The 25,538-nt window shown below is 42.2% G+C and overlaps 1 protein-coding gene across 2 annotated transcripts in view; it reads right to left on the bottom strand.

The window, feature by feature from the left end:
• The window catches only part of LOC139382569 (protein arginine N-methyltransferase 8-B), a 47,399-nt gene that overhangs the window by 20,480 nt on the left and 1,381 nt on the right, over positions 1 to 25,538 (bottom strand). For both annotated transcript variants that reach the window (XM_071126689.1, XM_071126697.1), the window contains exons 2-6: positions 17,157 to 17,384; positions 16,351 to 16,506; positions 10,537 to 10,600; positions 3,221 to 3,363; positions 2,905 to 2,992 (exon numbers count right to left, since the gene is read on the bottom strand). In XM_071126689.1, coding sequence (XP_070982790.1) covers positions 2,905 to 2,992; positions 3,221 to 3,363; positions 10,537 to 10,600; positions 16,351 to 16,506; positions 17,157 to 17,384 — 679 coding nt within the window. The remainder of the gene's footprint in view (positions 1 to 2,904; positions 2,993 to 3,220; positions 3,364 to 10,536; positions 10,601 to 16,350; positions 16,507 to 17,156; positions 17,385 to 25,538) is intronic.

Genomic DNA, 25,538 nt, shown 5'->3' with positions numbered 1-25,538 from the left:
CATACTTCACCGTAGGGATGGCGCCAGGTTTCCTCCAGATGTGACGCTTGGCATTCAGGCCAAAGAGTTCAATCTTGGTTTCATCAGACCAGAGAATCTTGTTCCTCATGGTCCTTATGTGCCTTTTGGCAAATTCTAAGCAGGCAGTCAGCCTTTTACTGAGGAGTGGCTTCCGTCTGGCCACTCTACCATAAAGGCCTGATTGGTGGAGTGCTGCAGAGATGGGAGAACCTTCCAGAAGGACAACCATCTCCACAGAGGAACTCTAGAGCTCTGTCAGAGTGACCATCGGGTTCTTGGTCACCTTCCTGGCCAAATCCCTTCTCCCCCCGTTTGCTCAGTTTGGCTGGGCAGCCAGCCCTAGCAAGAGTCTTGGCGGTTCCAAACTTCTTCCATTTAAGAATGATGGAGGCCACTATGTTCTTGGGGACCTTCAATGCTGCAGAAATGTTTTGGTACCCTTCCCCAGATCGGTGCCTCGAGATAATCCTGTCTCAGTCTCATAGCAGAGGGTCTGAATACTTATGTAAATGTGAAATTTCAGTTTTTTATATTTAATACATAAACCTGTTTTGCTTTGTCATTATGGAGTATTGTGTGTAGATTGAGAGAAAATAACTATTTAATCCATTTTAGAATAAGGCTGTAATGTAACAAAACGTGGGAAAAGTCACCAGGTCAGAATACTTTCCAAATGCACTGTACATGTCTATTTATGGAAAAAAATCACATGGTCCTATCACAGTTTACTTACTGATGGTGTTGCCTACTCCAGACGACTCGTTTTTAGCCAAAAATATTTCACTTTATTTGGAATGCTAAGCCAGACAAAATTAAACGTGCCTATTTATATAATGAATATGAGTTTGGGAGGCTAAAATTGTTAAATATTAAAGCATTAAATCTATCACTAAAAGCTTCACTCATACATAAGTTATACTAAAACCTGAACTGGTTCTCCAGTAAATTATTAAGGCAAAAGTTGGAACAAAGAATGAGCTTTTATTACCACTTCTCATTTCCGAAAAATTGAAAATTAAACTTTGTTAAAAGTCACCCTTTCTTAAACAAGCCATACAAAGCTGGTTACAATTTCAATTTTATCCTCCAGAAAAGAAAGAACAAATATTACAACAATTATGGTTAAACTCAAATATAGTGATTGATAAAAAAAACTATGGGAAAAAAGTGTTTAAATTCTATTATATTTATTAATGATACTATGAATAGAAATGGTGCAGCTATCAAAAATAAATGGGAATGTCTGCTCAATCCAAATTTACAACCAACTGATTGCATCATTACCGCAAAAATGAGAACTTGTTTGTCTGCCATATATTAAAGATACGAATTGGCTGAAAAGGAGTGGCATGGACAAATATACCAGTTTCATTTGAGGATTTTATTATTATTATTTTTTTACAGCTGCGCAAAATAAATGGGCAGAGATGTTCGATGTACCGATTCCATTGCATATGAACTGATACAAAAAAAACAATTCTTGATTCAACACTTCACATTTTTCCATGTGGTTTATTATACCAACAGAATGCTATATATATGGGGCATACAACAACCTCAGCTCTGTATATTTTGAGGGTGGTTTAGGGTGATAGGTGGGATGGGCTAAGAGTTGCTGAGGGGTGAGATTAAGAGCTTATGTTTGGTCATGTGTTATTATTGTATGTGATTGCTGTATATAAAAGTACCATGTATGTCAAATGTGTAAATCAACTGTATATATAAAGTGTGATATGTAAAATGTATGTATATGTAGCATAACAGATGAAAAAACTAAATAAGATATTTGTGTAATCCGAAGAGGGGGCGTGGTGGATGGGTTAATAAAAAATAAATAATTATAATATATTTTTTTAAAGAGTGTGTAAACATCTTTATGTGTCCCTTTGAAGTGGAAACACTTAAGCGTGACAGGAGGAGGAGGGAATAATGAGCAAGTCGCACCTCAGCTGTGCATTATCAGGCCCTAAAACTGAAGTAATCCTGGGTATTATTCTAGAACATGCAAGAACACAGATTGAAACAGGGAGTGACTATCTGACTTTATCCAATAAGAAATGCTAATTTCGTTTTTCCGTTTCAAAATGCTTTGCTATGATATGCCATAATGAATACCACCCTGTTCTCATGATGGCAGAACATTATTTTAGCACACTAAGTGATCAGGTATGTCATCCTTTCCCAAAAGACATCTGTCTGTTGGAACCAGACTGGGCCAAATATGGACACTGTCCCCCACTCGTCCTCTACCTCCTATCTCTGCTTTCACTAAAACCTCTCACTGCACAAGGCTGAGAAAGCGGAACAGCACTGGCTGGACTTCTCCTCAGTGCTCGCTCAGTCATGTGGTCTGGGTTTCTGTAAGCCTAAGGAACTCGCTGTCTCAGAGTATTGTGTTGGTTTGGAATTCCCTATTGGTGGTGTACGTATGTGTGTGTAGGTATGTGGAATGGGTGTGTGTGGTGGTATGAGGCATTGTTCTGCTTCATGTCCTCTGTTTGACTGTCATGGCTCTGGTCTCTGTGCTGAGATGAACAATTCCACCAAATCCACCAGGAGAGCTTTGTGTGGGCTAGCACTGAGATGGAGAGGCTTGTTGACTTGAATATTGTATCGATCATCACTTATGCCTTTGAAAAGTTCAAATGTATGACCAACACTAATGTGTGTGCCTGCCGTGTGTGTGTGTGCCTGCCGTATGTGTGTGTGTGTCTGCGTACAGTATATTGTGTATGTTTAAGTGTGTCTCTTTGGTGCGTGTGCTGCTGTGGTTGTTCTACATTCACGGTTGATTAGCAAAGCAGAAATATAAGCCAGGTAAGACCCACCACGGGAATAGAGAGCGAGTCAGGGGCACAGGGCCAAGTAAACATACACACTCACAGTGGATTTTGAAGTCCTTGTACTGCCTGTCCTCGATGGCCACCACATACAATGCAGCACGGTCTGGAAACATCAGACCGCCGGGTTTCTGTTTAAAATTTGGGGAGAAAAAAAGTACCTGCAATCAATCCTGCATAGAAGGACATCTCATTTCTCAGCTGTGCTGCATGTGAGAAGAAGCAAACACCAGGCCAGGTTATGTTTTTTATCCCTGGGTAAGTCAGTGAGGCTAGAGCACTCGTCATGCTGCTAGCATGTCTGGTCAGTGCATGTGCACACACACACACACACACACACACCTCAAACACACACCTACCAGCCACTTGTCCCTTGCAAAGATTACGGTATTGAGCATAGACTCGTAGAAGAGACAGTAGCCCATCCACTCTGAGATGATGATGTCAACCTTCTCTACTGGCAGCTCCACTTCCTCCACCTTGCCCCTGAAGATGGTGATAACTGCAAAACATATCATTACACACCATTAACATGGAGCAAATCACATTAGGTACAGTGGGGCAAAAAAGTATTTAGTCAGCCACCAATTGTGAAAATACTTATTTTCAACCAGAATTTGCAAATAAATTCATAAAAAATCCTACAATGTGATTTTCTGGATTTTTTTCCCTCATTTTGTCTGTCATAGTTGAAGTGTACCTATGATGAAAATTACAGGCCTCTCATCTTTTTAAGTGGGAGAACTTGCACAATTGGTGGCTGAATAAATACTTTTTTGCCCCACTGTATCTGTGAAGACAACATGGGAGCATTGGAGTAAAGAACTTAAGAAAAAATACTTTAAAGTACTACTACTTAAGTAGACTTTACTTTTACTTCACTACATTCCTAATAAAAATAATGTACTTTTTACTCCATACATTTTCCCTGACACCCAAAAGTACTCGTTACATTTTGAATGCTTAGCAGTACAGGAAAATGGTCCAATTCACACACTTATCAAGAGAAAATCCCTGGTCATCTCTACTGCGTCTGATCTGGCAGACTCACTAAATGCAAATGCTTCATTTGTAAATGATGTCTGAGTGTTTGACTGTGCCCCTGGCTATCCATAAACAAGAAAATCGTCTGGTTTGCTTAATATAAGGAAATTGAAATAAGTATATTTAACAATTACATTTACTTTTGATACTTTTAGACTTTTACTCAAGTAGTATTTTACTGGGTGACTTTCATTTTCTATTAAGGTATCTTTTCTTTTACTCAACTATGACATTTGCTTACCACTTAATATTATCACTTAAGCTCTGCTTCTAATAACACAATCTGCAAATGATGCTAGCCTTGAACCATGACAAGAATTGTGAAGAAGTGTTTTTCTGTAATAGTGTAATTCTGTCGTACATAAAGTGCATTCAGAAAGTATTGAGAACACTTAACTTTTTCAGTTACAGCCTAATTCTAAAATGGCTTCAATAAAAAAATAAAAACTCAGCAATCTACACACAATACCCCATTATGACAAAGCAAAAACTGTTTTTTAGACATTTTTGCAAATTTATTAAAACAATACATGTAAAAAAAAAAAAAAGGTATTTACATAAGTATTCAGACCCTTTGCTATGAGACTCGAAATTGAGCTCAGGTGCATCCTATTTCCATTGATCATCCTTGAGATGTTTCAGCAACTTGGAGTCCATCTGTGGAAAATTCAATTGATTCGACATGATTTGGAGGCACACCTCTATCTATATAAGGTCCCACAGTTGACAGTGCATATCAGAGCAAAAACCAAGCCATGGGGTTGAAGGAATTGTCTGTAGAGCTCCGACAAAGAATTGTGTCGAGGCACAGATCTAGGGAAGGGTAGCAAAAAATGGCTGCAGCATTGAAGGTCCCCAAGAACACAGTGGCATTAATGACAGCTTTGCACACTCTTGGCATTCTCTCAACCAGCTTCACGAGGTAGTCACCTGGAATGCATTTCAATTAACAGGTGTGCCTTGTTAAAAGTACATTTGTGTAATTTCTTTCCTTCTTAATGCGTTTGAGCCAATCAGTTGAGTTGTGACAAGGTAGGGGGGTATACAGAAGATAACCCTATTTGGTAAATACCAAGTCCATATTAATGGCAAGAACAGCACAAATAAGCAAAGAGAAACGACAGTCCATCATTACTTTAAGACATGAAGGTCAGTCAATATGGAACATTTCAAGAACTTTGAAAGTTTCTTCAAGTGCAGTCATAAAAACCATCAAGCACTATGATGAAACTGGCTCTCATGAGGACCACAACAGGAATGGAAGACCCAGAGTTACCTCTGCTGGAGAGGACAAGTTCATTAGAGTTACCAGCCTCAGAAATTGCATCCCAAATAAATGCTTCACAGAGTTGAAGTAAAAGGCACATCAACATCAACTGCTCAGATGAGACTGTGTGAATCAGGCCTTCATGGTTAAATTGCTGCAAAGAAACCACTACTAAAGGACACCAATCATAATAAGAGACTTGCTTGGGCCAAGAAACATGAGCAATGGACATTAGACCAGTGGAAATTTGTCCTTTGGTCTGATGAGTCCAAATGTAGATTTTTGGTTCCATCCGCCGTCTTTGTGAGATGCTGTGTGGGTGAACGGATGATCTCTGCATGTGTATTTCCCACCGTAAAGCATGAAGTAGGAAGTTATGGTGTGGGGATGCTTTGCTGGTGACACTGTCTGTGATTTATTTAGAATTCAAGGCACACTTAACCAGCATGGCTACCACAGCATTTTGCAGTGATACGCCATCCCATCTGGTTTGGGCTTAATGAAACTATCATTTGTTTTTCAACAGGACAATGACCCAACACACCTCCAGGATGTGTAAGGGCTATTTTACCAAGGTGAGTGATGGAGTGTTGCATCAGATGACCTGGCCTCCACAATCACCTGACCTCAATCAAATTGAGATGGTTTGGGATGAGTCGGACCGCAGAATGAAGGAAAAGCAGCCAACATGTGCTCAGCATATTTGGGAACTCCATCAAGACTGTTGGAAAAGCATTCCAGGTGAAGCTGGTTGAGAGAATGCCAAGAGTGTGCAAATTTTATTTTTTTTTACCTTTATTTAACCAGGCAAGTCAGTTAAGAACAAATTCTTATTTTCAATGACGGCCTGGGAACAGTGGGTTAACTGCCTGTTCAGGGGCAGAACGACAGATTTGTACCTTGTCAGCTCGGGGGTTTGAACTCGCAACCTTCCGGTTACTAGTCCAACGCTCTAACCACTAGGCTACCCTGCCGCCCCAAGAGTGTGCAAATATGTTCATCGACAGGACAGGGTAGCTATGTTTGGTAAGATGAGGGACAGGGTAGCTACATCTGGTAAGATGAGGGACAGGGTGTGTGTCTATTTGTCAATAACTGCTGGTGCGCAATGTCTAATATTAAAGAAGTCTCGAGGTATTGCTCGCCTGAGATAGTGTGATCTACAGCGTATCATGAGGGATTCTATCTACCAAGAGAGTTCTCATCTATATTATTCATAGCCGTCTATTTACCACAAAAAAACGATTCTGGCACTAAAACCGCACTCAACGAGCTAGATAAGGCCATAAGCAAACAAGAAAATGTACATCTAGAAGCTGCGCTCCTAGTGGCCGGGGACTTAAATGCAGGCAAACCTAAATCCATTTTTACCTCATGTGCAACCAGAGGAAGAAAAAAAAAAAAAAAAAAAAAAAAAAAAAAAACTCTAGACCACCTTTACTCCACACACAGATACAAAGCTCTCCCTCTCCCTCCATTTGGTATATCTGATCATAATTATATCCTCCTGATTCCTGCTTATAAACAAAAACTAAAGCAGGAAGTACCAGTGACTTGCTCAATGGTCCAATGAATCAAATGCTAAGCTACAGGACTGTTTTGCTAGCACAGACTGGAATGCGTTCTGGGATTCATCCAATGGCATTGAGGAGTACACCACCTCAGTCACCGGCTTCATCAATAAGTGCATCGACGACGTTGTCCCCACAGTGACTGTACTTACATATCCCAAACAGAAGCCATTGATTACGGGCAACATCCGCACCGAGCTAAAGGCTAGAGCTGCCGCTATCAAGGAGCGGGACACTAATCCGGACGCTTATAAGAAATCCTGCTATGCCCTCAGACGAACCATCAAACAGGCAAAGTGTCAATACAGGACTAGGATTGAATCCTACTACACCGGCTATTACGGACTACAAAGAGAGAACCAGCAGCGAGGTGCACAGTGACTCGAGCTTACACATTTCTTTAGTAAAATACTGCCATTGTCTTCGAGGCAGAGGACATGTTTGTGTAGCCCATGTATCTGATGCTGTCTGGACCAAAAGATGTCCTCCTACTATTTTTTGGGCCAGACAGCATCAGATACACAGGCTACATATAGTAAGACAGAGAGGGCCGTTTCACTCGCTCGGATGCTTTCTCCAATGAGATGTTTCAGCCACTTGTGAATTGAAGGAAAGTTGGAGGAGGTGCACAGTGCACTGTTATTTTGGATAAATGTTCAAAGGTAACCTACTTTTTGAACTGATTTGTTTGACAAATCACTAAATCCACCCCCTGCAAAAGGCCCTGTGCCTTGTGTGACTCCCCTTTACACAGCGACAAACCCGTGTTGCTCCGAATGTATCGCACCAGTTGACAAACAACAAAATCTCCATCTGGCTATCTTCACGTTTACCCTAGATCATCTGTAGAGTAAGTGCACTTACAAATGACACAAAGACAAATATGTTAGCTCTGATCAAACCAATGAGTTTCAGGCTCTGCTGAAGGCGTCTTATGCTGAAACGCAAGCCTGTCTGTTTGGTCCCATGAATAAAAACAAAGATCCTTTCGTTTTTTCTGGGAGAGTCACCTGTTGAAGTGTCCTAGGCTAAGGAAAACGTTTTTGGATAATCAAGTTCCTCACTTGAGCGACTGATTCCCCTTCTGTTCAAGCTAGGCTGAAGTGCTTTTGGGTAACGCAATAATGACAAGGAGTACAGTGTAATTTGGAGGCGAAAGAAACGCACACCTATTTAGGCGAGGTGCTGGCTAGCGGTGTAGTACACTTGAAAATGTAAAGGAGAACCGCACACTCTAGGAGCTCAGATGCAATAATTTAATAACCAACATTCGACAGATGATTGGTTATTAAATTATTGCATCTGAGCTCCTAGAGTGTGCGGCTCTCCTTTCTTTTTCAAGGAGTAGAGTGCATCATGGAAAATTAGGTGACCTTGGCTACAGCACACATTTCTATTCACTTTACACAACATGTTGTTTCTGACATTCAGATCAAATCAGATTTACCCTTTAATGATGACTGAATAGTGGGCTCAAAGTACTGTTGTAGCCACAAAAACGTATCTCTTCTTGAGATTAAAGTTGAACAAATGTAAAGTCCTTTTCCAGTCAGTATGCGCTTTGTCTACACATACAGTGCATTCGGAAAGTATTCAGACCCCTCACATTTTGTTACGTTGCAGCCTTATTCTAATATGGATTAAATCAGGGGGGGTTTCAAACTATAGCCCATAATGGCAAAGCAGAAACAGGTTTTTATAAATATAAAATAGGTTTTTAATATATGAATATAAAAAACTTAAATATGGCATTTACATAAGTAATCAGACCCTTAACTCCGTACCTTGTTGAAGCATCTTTGGCAGCGATTAAAGCTTTGAGTCTTCTTGGGTATGACGCTACAAGCTTGGCAGACCTGTATTTGGGGAGTTTCTCCCATTCTTCTTTGCAGATCCTCTCAAGCTCTGTCAGGTTGGATGGGGAGCGTCGCTGCACAGCTATTTTCAGGTCTCTCCAGAGATGTTTGATCAGGTTCAAGTCCAGGCTCTTGCTGGGCCATTCAAGGACATTCAGAGACCGTCCCGAAGCCACTCCTGCGTTCTTGTGGCTGTTTGCTTAGAGTTGTTGTCCTGTTGGAAGGTGATTCTTTGGTCCTGACAGGTTTTCATTGCTCAGTTCACGTCACGGTTCCCTCAATCCCGACTAGTCCCTGCCACTGAAAAACATCCCGACACCAAGATGCTGCCACCACCATGCTTCACCGTAGGGACGATGCCAGGTTTCCTCCAGACATCTCACTTGGCATTCAGGCCAAAGAGTTCAATCTTGGTTTCATCAGACCAGAGAATCTTGTTTCTCATGGTCTGAGAGTCCTTTAGGTGCCTTTTAGCAAATCCCAAGTGTGCTGTGCCTTTACTGAAGAGTGGTTTCCATCTGGCCACACAACAATAAAAGCCTGAGTGGTCGAGTGCTGCAGAGATGGTTGTCCTTCTGGAAAGTTCTCCTATCTCCACAGAAGAACTCTGGAGCTCTGTAAGAGTGTTCACCTCCCTGACCAAGACCCTTCTCCCCCAATTGCTCAGTTTGGCCAGGCGGCCAGCTCTAGGAAGAGTCTTGGTGGTTCCAAACTTCTTCCATTTAAGAATGATGGAGGCCACTGTGTTCTTGTTGCATACATTTTTTGTACCCTTCCCCAGATATGTGCCTCAACAAAATCCTGTCTCAGAGCTCTACGGACAATTCCTTCGACCTCAAGGCTTGGTTTTTGCTCTGACATGCACCATCAACTGTGGGACCTTATATAGACGGGTGCGTACCTTTCCAAATCATGTTCAATCAATTGAATTTACCACAGGTGGACTCCAATCAAGTTGTAGAAACATCTGAAGGATGATCAATGGAAACAGGATGCAACGGAGCTCAATTTCGAGTCTCATAGCAATAGGTCTGAATACTTTTGTAAATAAGGTTTCTGTTATTTTTATAAAAAATAACTGTTTTAGCTTTGTCATTATGGGGTGTTGTGTGTAGACTGACGAGGACAATCTTTAATTTAATACATTTTAGAATAAGGCTGTAACATAATAAAATGTGGAAAATGCAAGGGGTCTGAATACTTTCCGAATGCACTGTATGTTTTCTAAGTGGTGGCTATCCCTATACAGAGCCACACAGCCAGTCCATAATGTTCTCATATAAATCAGCTCACCTGGAGGCTAAAGAAAATAAGTGGAATCTCACTCCGGCTGAGATGAGTTGGCGACAATCACGTTTCTTCTCCTACCTGGAGTTATTGAATACAGTTTCTCAGAGAACAGAAGTCTTTGTCAGCATGAAAATGAACGCTCCCAGGCTTGGTACCAGTTACCACTCTGTCATTGGCTTTCCAAAAGCTTCCCTAAACACACTGGAAGTTGCAAATGAGCTGGTCCACACAATTACTCCATCCATATTTAACAGGCAGGGCTTTGGAAAGATTGATTTTGCAGATGCTACTTTTTGTCTATGCTATTATTTTGTTAGAGCTTAAATCGCAACTTGGCTGTTAGCTGAGTAAACATTTTGCATGAATATGTGGTTAATCCCCTATTAAATATCACTGTACAAATTGTGAAATTGATCCCCAAGAAGTAAACTCACTTGTTTTCTACAGAGAAGTGAGAATATAGTTACTTTCGCATTATGTTTTAAATTAGCCATATTTCCTCTCACACACAGATGGACAACTTCCCACGATCTTGGTGAATCCTCCCCTTTTAGACAATGACAGTCACGGTCACATCTTTGTTGTACTGCATCTCAGAGGAGAAAAGTAAATAGGCACAGTGAATAAGAAAGACCTTCAGCTCTTACCACTGTCCAGGTGGTTAGACTTGATGATTTTCTCAGAGTATTCCGATATACTGGAACATTCAATCTGGGGAAAAAACAAAACAAACATCACTTCAAACATTTTGACACCGATATCACTGATCACCAAAGAAAACTAATTAACTGAAAAATACTTCAGAATGGCACTATTGTGCGTCAGATGTGTGGATGACAAATCAAATCAACAATGGTGGAATATGCTGCTCTCTAACTCCGTCCAACAGATGAGTTCTGAGAAAGTAGTTGGCACCGGAAGTCCAGGACTTGAAGAAACGGTTTGTGATGGTAAATAGACAGCTACGAAAACTATAGATGAAAACTCCCTTGGTAATCAAATCAAATCAAATGTATTTATATAGCCCTTCGTACAACAGCTGATATCTCAAAGTGCTGTACAGAAACCCAGCCTAAAACCCCAAACAGCAAGCAATGCAGGTGTAGAAGCACGGTGGCTAGGAAAAACTCCCTAGAAATGCCAAAACCTAGGAAGAAACCTAGAGAGGAACCAGGCTATGTGGGGTGGCCAGTCCTCTTCTGGCTGTGCCGGGTGGAGATTATAACAGAACATGGCCAATATGTTCAAATGTTCATAAATGACCAGCATGGTCAAATAATAATAAGGCAGAACAGTTGAAACTGGAGCAGCAGCACAGTCAGGTGGACTGGGGACAGCAAGGAGTCATCATGTCAGGTAGTCCTGGGGCATGGTCCTAGGGCTCAGGTCCTCCGAGAGAGAGAAAGAAAGAGAGAAGGAGAGAATTAGAGAACGCACACTTAGATTCACACAGGACACCGAATAGGACAGGAGAAGTACTCCAGATATAACAAACTGACCCTAGCCCCCCCGACACATAAACTACTGCAGCATAAATACTGGAGGCTGAGACAGGAGGGGTCAGGAGACACTGTGGCCCCATCCGAGGACACCCCCGGACAGGGCCAAACAGGAAGGATATAACCACACCCACTTTGCCAAAGCACAGCCCCCACACCACTAGAGGGATATCTTCAACCACCAACTTACCATCCTGAGACAAGGCTGAGTATAGCCCACAAAGACCTCCTCCACGGCACAACCCAAGGGGGGGGGGGCGCCAACCCAGACAGGATGACCACATCAGTGAATCAACCCACTCAGGTGACGCACCCCCTCCAGGGACGGCATGAGAGAGCCCCAGTAAGCCAGTGACTCAGCCCCTGTAATAGGGTTAGAGGCAGAGAATCCCAGTGGAAAGAGGGGAACCGGCCAGGCAGAGACAGCAAGGGCGGTTCGTTGCTCCAGAGCCTTTCCGTTCACCTTCCCACTCCTGGGCCAGACTACACTCAATCATATGACCCACTGAAGAGATGAGTCTGTGGTAAGTATGGTCTGCAGCTTACAACGGGGTATTCTAACAAAGGTCAGCAAAAACTTGAGACTTCCTTCATATTATTGATCGCACACCAGCTGTTGTTAAATAGACACACCCCTCCTCCCTTCGTCTTACCAGTCTGCAGTCCGGTCTTGATGATAGATAGCAAAATCAGCGAGATGTACAGTTGAAGTCGGAAGAACACATAGGTTGGAGTCATTAAAACTTGTTTTTCAACCACTCCACAAATTTCTTGTTAACAAACTATAGTTTTGGCAAGTTGGTTAGGACATCTACTTTGTGCATGACACAAGTAATTTTTCCAACAATTGTTTACAGACAGATTATTTCACTTATAATTCACTGTATCACAAGGCCTACCTTCAAACTCAGTGCCTCTTTGCTTGACATCATGGGAAAATCAAAAGAAATCAGCCAACACCTCGTTCCTCTGTACAAACAATAGTACGCAAGTATAAACACCATGGGACCACGCAGCCGTCATACCACTCAGGAAGGAGACGCATTCTGTCTCCTAGAGATTAATGTACTTTGGTGCGAAAAGTGCAAATCAATCCCAGAACAGCAGCAAAATACCTTGTGAAGATACTAGAGGAAACAGGTACAAAAGGATCTATATCCACAGCAAAACGAGTCCTATATCGACATAACCTGAAAGGCCGCTCAGCAAGGGAGAAGACTACGGTTTGCAACTGCACATGGGGACAAAGATCGTACTTTTTGGAGAAAAGTCCTCTGGTCTGATGAAACAAAAATAGAACTGTTTGGCCATAATGACCATCGTTATGTTTGGAGGAAAAAGGGGGAGGCTTGCAAGCCGAAGAACACCATTACAACCGAGAAGCACGGGGGTGGAAAAATCATGTTGTGGAGTGTTTTGCTGCAGAAGGGACTGGTGCACTTCACAAAATAGATGGCATCATGAGGAAGGAAAATTATGTAGATATATTGAAGCAACATCTCATGACATCAGTCAGGAAGTTAAATCTTGGTCACAAATGGGTCTTCCAAATGGACAATGACCCCAAGCATACAAAGTTGTGGCAAAATGGCTTAAGGACAACAAAGTCAAGGTATTGGAGTGGCCATCACAAAGCACTGACCTCAATCCCATAGAAATTTTGTGGGCCGAACTGAAAAAGCGTGTGCGAGCAAGGAGGCCTACAAACCTGACTCAGTTACACACACTAACCCTTTGACACGTTGCTGCTACTGTCTATTATCTATCCTGTTGCCTAGTCACTTTACCCCTACCTATATGTACACTGAACAACATGTAAAGTGTTGGTCCCATGTTTCATGAGCTGAAATAAAAGATCCCAGAAATGTTCCATCAGCACAAAAAGCTTATTTCTCTCACATTTTGTGCACAAATTTGTTTACATCCCTGTTAGTGAGCATTTCTCCTTTGCCAAGATAATCCATCCACCTGACAGGTGTGATATTTCAAGAAGCTGATTAAATAGCATGATCATTACACAGGTGCACCTTGTGCTGAGGACAAAAGGCCACTCTAAAATATGCAGTTGTCACACAACACAATGCAACAGATGTTTCAAGTTGAGGGAGCGTGCAATTGGCATGCTGACTGCAGAAATAACCACCAGAGCTAGTGTCAGAAAATGTCATGTTCATTTCTCTACCATAAGCCGCCTGTTGGCATGTTGTTGAGCGGTTTGCTGATGTCAACATTGTAAGCAGAGTGCCACATGGTGGCGGTGGGGTTATGGAATGGACAGGCATAAGCTACGGACAGGACAACGAACACAATTGCATTTTAATCAATGGCAATTTGAACGCACAGAGATACCGTGACAAGATCCTGGAGGCTTGTCGTGCCATTCATCTGCCGCCATCACCTCAAGTTTCAGCATGAAAATGGACGGCCCCATGTCGCACAGCCATTGAAGAGGACTAGGACAAGAACGCACTGTATGTGACCAACAGATGCATATCTGTATTCCCAGTCATGTGAAATCCATAGATTAATTTCCTTACAAATGAACTGTAACTCAGTAAAATCTTTGAAATTGTTGCATGTTGCGTTTAGTTTTGTTGAGTATACATCATTACCTCAATTACCTAGTACCATTGCACATCGACATTACAAGTACTTCCTGTATATAGCCATGTTATTTTTACTCATTATTATTCGTTATTCACTGTATTGGTTCCTTGTGTCACTATTACAATTTAATTTAGTATCTTTACCTTTAACTCTGCATTGTTGGAAAAGGATCCATAAGCAAGCATTTCACTGGTAGTCTACACCTGTTGTTTACAAAGCATGACAAATAAAATTTGATTTAAAGTCTTCTTCAGTAGAGTTGTAGAAACAAATAATATAACAGTCTGTCCTTTCCTGTCAGAGCTGTGTTCTTCAGGTAATGTACAATTTTATTTAACCAGGCAAGTCAGTTAAGAACAAATTCTTATTTACAATGATGGCCTACACCGGCCAAACCTGGACGACACTGGGCCAATTGTGCACTGCCCTATAGGACTCCCAATCACAGCCGGTTGTGATACAGCCTGGATTTGAACCAGGATGTCTGTAGAGACACATCTAGCACTGAGATGCAGTGCCTTAGACTGCAGCGCCACTCAGGAACCCAAGTTCAGCAGGACCTGAAGAACCTCTCGCACACTTGCCTTTTCTATATATCTATTCTCTTTCTCTCTCCCTTTCACACAAACACAGAGTACAGCGAGTTAGGTGTCTGAATAAAATGTCATATTTTCACACTTTGCTCTCTGCCTGTATAAAAAAGCATCTCTCCCCCTGTCAGTGGTACTCTGCCTCCCTGTCTGGCTTTCACCATGGCCACACTGTAGGGGGCTGAGGCCCATAGTCTGGAACCCCACCAGGAGAGCCCAACAGCTCCCTATACACGTTTTTCTACAATGAAAGCACTCATCCATCAACTGTGGAGACTTCCATTGAAAGCCTTCACATTAATAAAGCAGGCCCCGGGACACAGTCATACTGATCAATATTGAACTTTAAAAGTGTCAGGATTCTGAAGGTATCGATTTTTCCTCCATGTATGCTCCACAGCCTACTATGGATGTGTATGTCTGAGGTGTACAAGGGGAATCATGCGCTACACCACCCATGTGATCTCAATCTGTAATGAACTCTGGAACAGGGCAACAGGGTGGAGCTGGCTAATGCTTGGGCCCTTTGTAAAGCCAGGGTAGAGGGACCCAGCTGAGGCCTGCCCGCTCCGTGCCTCGCTGTTCTGGGGCTGTCACCTGGGGGATGCCTGGCCCTCTACACCCCAGTGCCCATGGTCATCTGCCAGCCTGCCACCACATCTGTTCCCCAAGGCCTGACCTGCTGTATAACGGCATGTGGAGGAGAGTATGCCATTGATTTGTGTAGCCTGTGTGTGTGTGTGTGTGTGGGCACTGATTTCTCCACTTGCCCAAGACGGGGTCATATATCTACTTTCAGTGCCATTCCTGAGTGGGCACTCTCTCCCACAGAGATCTATATGCCCCTCACATCTCTCAGCTCTCACTGGGGCCAGGAGGCATTACTACCTATCACCCACAGGCAGTCACACAGCTCCTCCTACCTGGAGATAGTCTCCCATAGTCACACAGCTACCTCTTAGGAATAACTTCTACTAGGTAGGCTTTACGGCAGGCAAACATCTGCATAAGGACTGTTAAACTATTTAGTGTGAAGGACTTACAGTAGCATAGATGTCATCACTGTTGTAGTTGGGTGTGCTTTTCCTGTTAATTAAACTCCTAGACTGTGGCTTATCAGTTCAGCAATGGTGATACAGGATTTTACTCCAATTGTGTGATTTAGAGAGTCTACCACTGCTTAGGAATGATCCTCCATTTTGATACTGGGATGTCAGGTTTGATGTTCTGTATGAAAGGTCTTTGATCTGTTTTTTATAATAACATTAGATGTTCCTTTTCTCTCTGAAAGACCGTCTCTCTGACAGGGTGGTGTTCTGTATGGAAGAGTTCAGAGTTGGCCTCGAGCCCAGATCTGTTCTCTGGGGTTTGTCTCTCTGGTGGAGTCTAAGTGATGGATCTGATAACGGCATGGCCCCAGAGCTCACAGTGAGAGCATAATAAAACCAAAGACGGGAAACTGCATATAGGTTGCAGTAGAATATAGATGGGAAATCAAAACCAATAGAACAGGAAAATAGAATGACGGATGGAACGATATAGTTGCAACTTGCAGGCAGTGAGAAGTTAGTGTTGCACAGCCTCGGTACTGGCAGAACATTTGTCCAAATTCACACACACACACAAAGACAGTCTGGGGAGAGCGAGCAGATTGTCAGGCTAGGTTTCACAGCATTTCCTGATGCTGTCGGTCGCAATGGTTCTGACTGATAGCATTCTAGTTTGAGACCGGACAGGGCGCATGGAGGGAGAAAGCTTTTCTTACCCCATACACGTGCTTGGCTCCCGCCTTGGCTGCAAACATGGACAGGATACCAGTCCCACTGCCCACATCAAGGACGATCTTGTCTTTAAAAGCGTGCTTGTTGTGGTACATGGAGTTTCTGTAGGTCAGCGTCCTCACTTCGTCCTTCAGCATCTCCTGCTCAGTGAAAAATGATTGATGTCAGGGTGGGAGATGTCCAAATCTAGATTAGTGTAGTATGGATAAAAATCATAATTTCACAGTCTATGTAGATATTAATCTGCAGTAATCCTACCCTTCCATTTCAGACACACTGGTACACAGTGAAAAACAATGCGTTACTGCATATCCCTCTTAAGTAATTTCAGCCATTCTCTCTCTGACAGAAACATTTACAGAGCAGAAATGATTAAAACCCATCTGACTTACATTCTAAAAATGTCACAGAATAAACCTCATCTCACAGGTCTAACTTGAAAGATGCTCTGCACCCTTCTGACATCTTCCCCCCTTACTCTCTGAAACACAGTACATCTCTGGGGACGAGATGCACTACTGTGATATGTTCTAAAGTGGGCCAGTCTATTGTGACACAAACTTTACATAGTCATGTAAAGACACAGTAGGTAAGAAGTGGGCCTGTATTTACATGGTATCGCAAAGTAGGAATAATAATCATCATAATCATAATATAGAGTAGGAAGGCTCATCTAAACTCAAGCACCCCCCCCCCCCCCCCCCCCCCGTCTAATCTTTTGCTGATCATAGATCAGCACTACCACTTTGAGATGCTTGATACATTACATACAGCCACAGGGCAGCCCTACCTCATGGATGCCAAAGTGGGCGTAGGAGTCAAAGTAGTAGTCCCTGGAGGTCATCTCCTCAGGGTTGAGGAACTTGGCCATCTTCCCCCGGCCAGGGCAGCTGGGCAGGGAGGCAGCGTGGGGCGTATGGGGCGGCTGTGGGACATGGTGGATGGAGGGCACAGGCTTGGGCAGCGAGGTTGGCTGCACGCGCTGAGACTGGATGATGCGGATTGGCTGTGGCTGCTGCTAAGGGTTGGAGAGAAAGGTAATACACAATAAAGACTTCATGATGTGGGGGCAGATAAGTCAAGTCTTCCATAGAGAAACAGTGGGTGAAGGGCATACTGAATGATGATAAAACTCAAAAACCCAATGCATTGACTCTGGAGAACATAACACTATTTGCATTCACCTCACAATCTGCGGAAAGCTTAGATCGTGCAGACATTTATATTATTTGCTATTTTCATCTCTCAGCTGCCATTAGCTTTCCCATGGTGCCCCAGAGGTGAGTTCACAGAGCCTATTCTCCTAGACAACGATAACAGTATTGACCAGAGAGAGGTCTGTACGAAAAAGTACGGAAATGTATGCTCTCACTACTTACTGTAAGTCACTCTGGGTGAGAGCGTCTGCTAAATGACTAAAATGTAAATGTTACATTTCTGTCTGTATATCTGTCTGTCTGAGGAAAGCAGAAGATACATAATTCTACACAGGTGTGCCTGTAAAACTCTGATAGTCACCTGCAATGAATGCTGGGAGAGCAGAGAAAAGCCTGTCTGATCAGCCCGTAGCTCAGCAGGAGAAAAATGATCCAAAATGATCCCTTCTGGACATATTATCAGAGGACAGAGGGGGGAAAAAATCTAATGTGAGCATTCAACTCAATCCATTTGTTCTATTCCTCGGTGCACATACATCTTAAGATTTAGACTTCACTCTCATGGCTGTCAGTGATATTGATCTGGTCTTGTTAAAAACAATAAGTGCTTCTCCTCTGTCTTGTGCTTTCAGCAGCCAATCTGACTGTGCAGCTTTGTCTTTGTCCTTGTTTTCTTTCGTAATGGGGATGGTCTAGCAGCAGGGGACTGAGCGGTCATCTATATGGGTACTGCAGTAATCTTTTTTTCACCACAATTTTTTATTCCTCAACTTTTACTCTCAAGCAGAAAATAGTACAATTGCCATGTCAAGCATGTAAAGAAAACCAGCCTTTAGCCGCTGCCAGTGAATTGCCAAGCTGAGATCCACTGGTATTATCTATTTACTGATGTTCCATCGGGAAATGACACACAATGAGTGCAATTCACGTCATGTGAAATATGACAGCGCATCCCAAAACAGCAGGGAATATTTTACTCAGGAACATCCACACAAATAGAAGAAAACTCCACTACTTTCTATCTGCTAAAGTTCAGTGAGTTGTATTGTCCTGCAATGGACCTCAGACTCTCTGAATGAATGTTAATTGGAGACATTAATTAAATAAATGCTGAGATCCTTCCCTAAATCTGTTAAGTTGCTGTGCTCAACATCAGATGCCTGAGGAGAATGTTCCAGGGTGTATAGAATGACAGAGAAAAAGGTAATTCCACTAAGCACAGACACTCAGAATGCAAGAGCGGAATGATGGGTCCTTTGTGTGCAAGGGGAACGTGCAATCTGATGTTTTTTAACCCTCAAGTGACCTCTTCAGTCCTTGGTGTTTGGAGAACAACCACAGTAGACAAATAAATCAGAATTCTGTACAGTACAAATGAAAAACAAGCTGAAACAGAAATAGGTGCATGGCAGATTATGCTGCTCTTCATCAGAATAGACATGACAAACTCCCCATAAATTAATGACTGATATTGACCATGGTTCACTAAGAGCAATTCGTGCATGAAGGCATCATTGCTCTCAGGGCTAGTCTACCGCATTTGGGGCCACGGGGCACTAGCTTCTAACACATTTTGTGGGAAGAATTTGCAGTTTTATAATGCTATTCTACACATTCTGTCATGAGACTGACAGCAAATATTGCAGTTTTAAAGCTAAATTCCTGCAATTCTACACTTTCTGCCATGGGTCAGAGAGAAAATTGTGCTGTTTTATAGCTCATCTCAAGCTATTGTTTACATTTTGCCATGAGGCTGAGGGAAAATGTTACAGTTTTAAAGATAATTTCCTCCTATTTTGCCATGAAGTACAGATCATTTTAAAGTGTTAAAGCCCATTTACTGCAATTGTACACATTTTGCTATCACATGCTATCTGTGGGGTCGGGGGTCCCGGGTCCCGGGTCCCGGTTCGCGTGCCCTGTGTGCCCGTTCTGTATTCTGGCCCTGGTCAGGGGAGTCTATCACTTTCAGAAGTCAAGAAAACCACTGTGGATCTGGGCTCCTGCCACCACGGCACTCAAACACTTCACATCCAACTAGGCTCATTCCATTACTTCAGGGGAGGGCTACACTGCCCTCAGATAATGGTCTTAGTCCGCTTACTACACTCTACCTTAGTAATGAGAATCGACAGGATGAGGGGTTTGACAATGTTTTTCCCCTGTATTATCCGAGTCTGAAAGAACTTTGTGGATGAATAATTTACAGAAGACCTTTTGAAAAACAGAGTGCCAGTCTGCCTCTTATATGTAAGTGTATGTGCCAACATGTCAGCAGAGAGAAGTAGTTTTTGAATAATTGGAAGCAGCAGCATCCAATGCTATCTGGGATTCTTGGGACATCCCTACGGTTGAACATTTTTGGGAAACTTTCTGTGGAAATCAACAGGAATATATGGGAATTAACGGGAACATATGGGAATTAACGAAAATATATGCAAATTAAGATTAATACCATTTAAATGTAGATGTTTTTCGCATTGGATATACAGTGCATTGCGAAAGTATTCGGCCCCCTTGACCTTTTGCCACATTTCAGGCTTCAAACATAAAGATATAAAACTGTATTTTTTTGTGAAGAATCAACAACAAGTGGGACACAATCATGAAGTGGAACGACATTTATTGGATATTTCTACTTTTTTAACAAATCAAAAACTGAAAAATTGGTCGTGCAAAATTATTCAGCCCCTTTACTTTCAGTGCAGCAAACTCTCTCCAGAAGTTCAGTGAGGATCTCTGAATGATCCAATGTTGACCTAAATGACTAATGATGATAAATACAATCCACCTGTGTGTAATCAAGTCTCTGTATAAATGCACCTGCACTGTGATAGTCTCAGAGGTCCGTTAAAAGCGCAGAGAGCATCATGAAGAACAAGGAACACACCAGGCAGGGCCGAGATACTGTTGTGAAGAAGTTTAAAGCCGGATTTGGATACAAAAAGATTTCCCAACCTTTAAACATCCCAAGGAGCACTGTGCAAGCGATAATATTAAAATGGAAGGAGTATCAGACCACTGCAAATCTACCAAGACCTGGCCGTCCCTCTAAACTTTCAGCTCATACAAGGAGAAGACTGATCAGAGATGCAGCCAAGAGGCCCATGATCACTCTGGATGAACTGCAGAGATCTACAGCTGAGGTGGGAGACTCTGTCCATAGGACAACAATCAGTCGTATATTGCACAAATCTGGCCTTTATGGAAGAGTGGCAAGAAGAAAGCCATTTCTTAAAGATATCCATAAAAAGTGTTGTTTAAAGTTTGCCACAAGCCACCTGGGAGACACACCAAACATGTGGAAGAAGGTGCTCTGGTCAGATTAAACCAAAATTGAACTTTTTGGCAACAATGCAAGACGTTATGTTTGGCGTAAAAGCAACACAGCTCATCACCCTGAACACACCATCCCCACTGTCAAACATGGTGGTGGCAGCATCATGTTTTGGGCCTGCTTTTCTTCAGCAGGGACAGGGAAGATGGTTAAAATTGATGGGAAGATGGATGGAGCCAAATACAGGACCATTCTGGAAGAAAACCTGATGGAGTCTGCAAAAGACCTGAGACTGGGACGGAGATTTGTCTTCCATCAAGACAATGATCCAAAACATAAAGCAAAATCTACAATGGAATGGTTCAAAAATAAACATATCCAGGTGTTAGAATGGCCAAGTCAAAGTCCAGACCTGAATCCAATCGAGAATCTGTGGAAAGAACTGAAAACTGCTGTTCACAAATGCTCTCCATCCAACCTCACTGAGCTCGAGCTGTTTTGCAAAGAGGAATGGGAAAAAATGTCAGTCTCTCGATGTGCAAAACTGATAGAGACATACCCCAAGCGACTTACAGCTGTAATCGCAGCAAAAGGTGGCGCTACAAAGTATTAAATTAAGGGGCTGAATAATTTTGCACGCCCAATTTTTCAGTTTTTGATTTGTTAAAAAAGTTTGAAATATCCAATAAATGTCGTGTCCCACTTGTTGTTGATTCTTCACAAACAAATACAGTTTTATATCTTTATGTTTGAAGCCTGAAATGTGGCAAAAGGTCGCAAATTTCAAGGGGGCCGAATACTTTCGCAATGCACTGTATTTACCATATTATATGGAGACAGAAACATAAACCTTTGACCTTATCATAAGTATGACAATTGCAAATGATTAAATAAAAAAATAAAATGTTACTTACGAATTGAACTTTAATTAAATGAGTCTTCACATGGGATGATTTCACTGAACAACAAAAGAAAGAATATTGAATGATCCCCAATGATCCATCGCATCTCCCAAAAACATTTTCTACATACATCAGTAAAATCATAGTCTAGAAACTAAAGCTTTCGTTGTCTTCCTCTCAGGCTCCCATGTCTTCTCCCTGGACCTCCTCAACGTCCACCTCTTGAACATCAGACTCTGAGGCCTATTCTTCACTGTCACTTTCCAACCTTATTGAGGATGGCTTGTTGTCAGGCTCAAAAAGCCTCAAATTTGCTCAGATGGCCACCAATTTTTCAACCCTTGTATTGGTCAGCCTGTTGCGTGCCTTGATGTGTGTGTCCCCAAACAAGGACCAGTTGCGCTCTGAGGCGGCTGATGTTGGTGGGATTTGGAGGATGGAGGCAACAGGGGAAAGAGCCTCAGATCCACAAAGTTCCTTCCACCAGGTGGCTGATGAGATATGTTGCTTGGAAGTGTACTTCGCCAGACTGCCAAGAACCTTGCCCTCATCCAGGCCAAGGTGGCGAGACACAGTAGTGATAACACCACAGGCCTTGTTGATCTCTGCACCACACAGGATGCTCTTGCCTGTATACTTGGGGTTCACCATGTACGCTGCGGCGTGTATGGGCTTCAGGCAGAAGTCTTCTGGCTTTTTTATGTATTTCAGAACTGCAGTTTCCTCTGCTTGGAGCAACAGTGAAGTGGGCAGGGCAGTACGGATTTCTTCTCTTACATCTACAAGCAGAGTCTGACCATCAGACAGGATGGCATTGTCTCCCTCAATCCGTGCAATGGCTACTGCCATAGGTTTCAGGAGTTTCAGACTGCTTACCACTCTTTCCCAAAATACATCATCCAGGAGGATCCTCTTGATGGGGCAGTCCATATCGGCAGACTGTGATACGGTCATTTCTTGGAGAGACTCCTTCCCCTCCAGGAGACTGTCAAACATGATAACACCACCCCAACGGGTGTTGGACAGCTTCAATGTGATGCTCTTATTCTTCTCTCTTTGCTTGGTGCTGCTGTAACTTGATGAACCTTCACATACCTAACCATTCCTTGGCTCTCGTAGAGTGTATCCATTGTTTTCAGTGCCATGATGTCCTTGAGGAGCAGATTCAATGCATGAGCAGCACAGTCATATGGGTGTGATGTGAGGGTAGACCAAGCAGCCTTCATGTTCGCAACATTGTCTGTCACCAGTGCAAATACCTTCTGTGGTCCAAGGTCATTGATGACTTCCTTCAGCTCATCTGCAATGTAGAGACCAGCGTGTCTGTTGTCCCTTGTGTCTGTGCTCTTGTAGAATACTGGTTGAGGGGTGGAGATTATGTAGTTAATTATTCCTTGGCCATGAACATTCGACCACCCATCAGAGATGATTGCAATACAGTCTGCTTTCTCTATTATTTGCTTGACCTTCACTTGAACTCTGCTGACCTCCGCATCCAGCAAATTAGTAGATAAAGCATGTCTGGTTGGAGGGGTGTATGCTAGGCGAAGAACATTCAGAAATCTCTTCCAATACACATTGCCTGTGAGCATCAGAGGTGAACCAGAATACACAGCTCGAGCAAGACATTCATCAGCATTTCTCTGACTACGTTCCACGATTGAGTCAAAAAACTTCTGATTCCAGGAGGACCATGAGCTGTTGCTATCAATAAGGTGTCTGATTAATCATTTTCACCTTGAGTAGAAGTAGAGGGACTTTTGTCAGAGGTTGCTTGTTGTGAGCGCTGAGGGAACTTCATGCACTTGGCCAAATGATTCTGCATCTTTGTTGCATTCTTCACAAATGATTTGGCACAGTATTTGCAAATGTACAATGCTTTCCATCTACATTAGTTGCAGTGAAATGTCTCCACACATCAGGTTGTGCCCATGGCATTTTCCTATAAAGATTAGAAAAAAATGAGTAAAAAAATAAATACAATTCCATGTACAGATAAATAGTTAAGCAGTCAGATTAAACAACTCCTTTGTAAGATACATGTTTTAAAATGAAACATGTATGGAAACAGGTGAATTAACACTCCTCAGTTAGCAGACTCAAGCAAGCTAAAACCCACATTGTAGCAAAAAAACTAACTAGCAGAACTTCCTAACAAGTTAGAAATGATTTAAACACACTTTGCTGTAGGCTACTACTTACTAGTTAACAAAAAAAATCATGCATGTCACATAAAATATATTCACCCCATCCAGTATTGTAATCAAAACTTACCAGAAAGCATGTAGTCCTTGGCTCAGACAGTTTAGTAGTGTGGGCTCAATAGCATCTCATTAGTGTGCAAGATCTTGAGAATCAGCTGTACATGTGATGGAAGAGTGCAATGCACATGTGATGGAAGAATGCACTGTGCACGCAGAGGGTTGCAATTCCATTGAATTGGGGATAGTTTAACAAAAATATGCCACAAGACCTAGAATTGTCTTGTGTATCCCACAAAAAAAGGTTCACTGTTATAAGCTAACTTTTTTGATGAATTTAAGCAAAATTCCCTAAATTCCCGGGCTTAACTTCCATGGAAAATGTCCAGAAAATGTTCAACCCTTTGTTAACTCTTGATATCCCTAAATATCCCTAAACCCTGCCCCAGTAGTGGAAAAGTACCTAATTGTCATACTTGAGTAAAAGTAAAGATTCCTTAATAGAAAATGACTCAAGTAAAAGTCACCCAGTAAAATACTACTCGAGTAAAAGTCTAAAAGTATTTGGTTTGAAAAAAGTAAATGTAATTGATAAAATATACTTAAGTATCAAAAGTAAAAGTATAAATGCTCTAAAGTTCCTTATATTAAGCTAATATTTTTAATTCAGAGATAGCTAGGGGCACACTCCAACACTCAGAAATAATTTACAAACGAAGCATTTTGCATTTTGTGAGTCCGTCAGATCACAGGCAGTAATCCGGGATGACCAGGGATGTTCTCTTGATTAGTGAGTGAATTTGACAATTTTCCTGTCCTGCTAAGCATTAAAAATGTAAGGAGTACTTCTGGGTGTCAGGGAAAATGTATGGAGTAAAAAGCACATTTTATTTAGGAATGTAGTGAAGTAAAAGTAGTCAAAAATATAAATAGTTAAGTACAAATACCACAAAAAACGACTTAAGTAGTACTTTAAAGTTTTTTTACACCACTGCCCTTAACCATTTTAAATTTCAACTTCATGGGGGCTAGGATGTTCCTGAATAGCATGGACCCTGCTCATACTTCTAAAGTGAAACTGATTTCTAGGCTGTCATATTATGCTGAGCAGATTATTTTATGCTATGCATACAAATATGAGTTATGGACTTCCCAATACCCTATCCAACATTTAATAGAAATATATGCATTTTCCAAACACACTCAGCTAGCTACTGGTGATAAACACACATTACTGATTAAACTAAGGGACCTCTCACTCGTCTGAACGGGATTTTGGCCAGTCAGATTCCTGCTCAAATCTGTTTAAACACTCGCCTAACAATCTAACAACAAACTAAAAACATATGTTGGATATAACACTCGTTTTTAGTCGACAATTCGGCGCATGGTCCAGCAATGCAGCTACAGGACAAGGGAAGACGCACGAGCTCAAATCTTCGCGCCCTAAATCACATCGCTCTGAATCTTTACCTGTGACGGAGTGCGACATTTCTCAGAATAAGAGACAAACAAATAGTTGGTGGCAGACACACGAGTAGGCTATCATTATGATAGCTAGGCTACCATGAAACAGGGTGTCACAAAACTCAATGTATGCTCAGAGAACAATTTGAAGTCACTATTTTATGCTTT

The sequence above is a fragment of the Oncorhynchus clarkii genome, chromosome 2 (assembly GCF_045791955.1).
Source record: "Oncorhynchus clarkii lewisi isolate Uvic-CL-2024 chromosome 2, UVic_Ocla_1.0, whole genome shotgun sequence".
Classification (NCBI taxonomy): Eukaryota; Metazoa; Chordata; class Actinopteri; order Salmoniformes; family Salmonidae; genus Oncorhynchus; species Oncorhynchus clarkii.
Note: the sequence above shows the minus strand (reverse complement) of the source record. Positions and strands in the feature narration are given on the sequence as shown.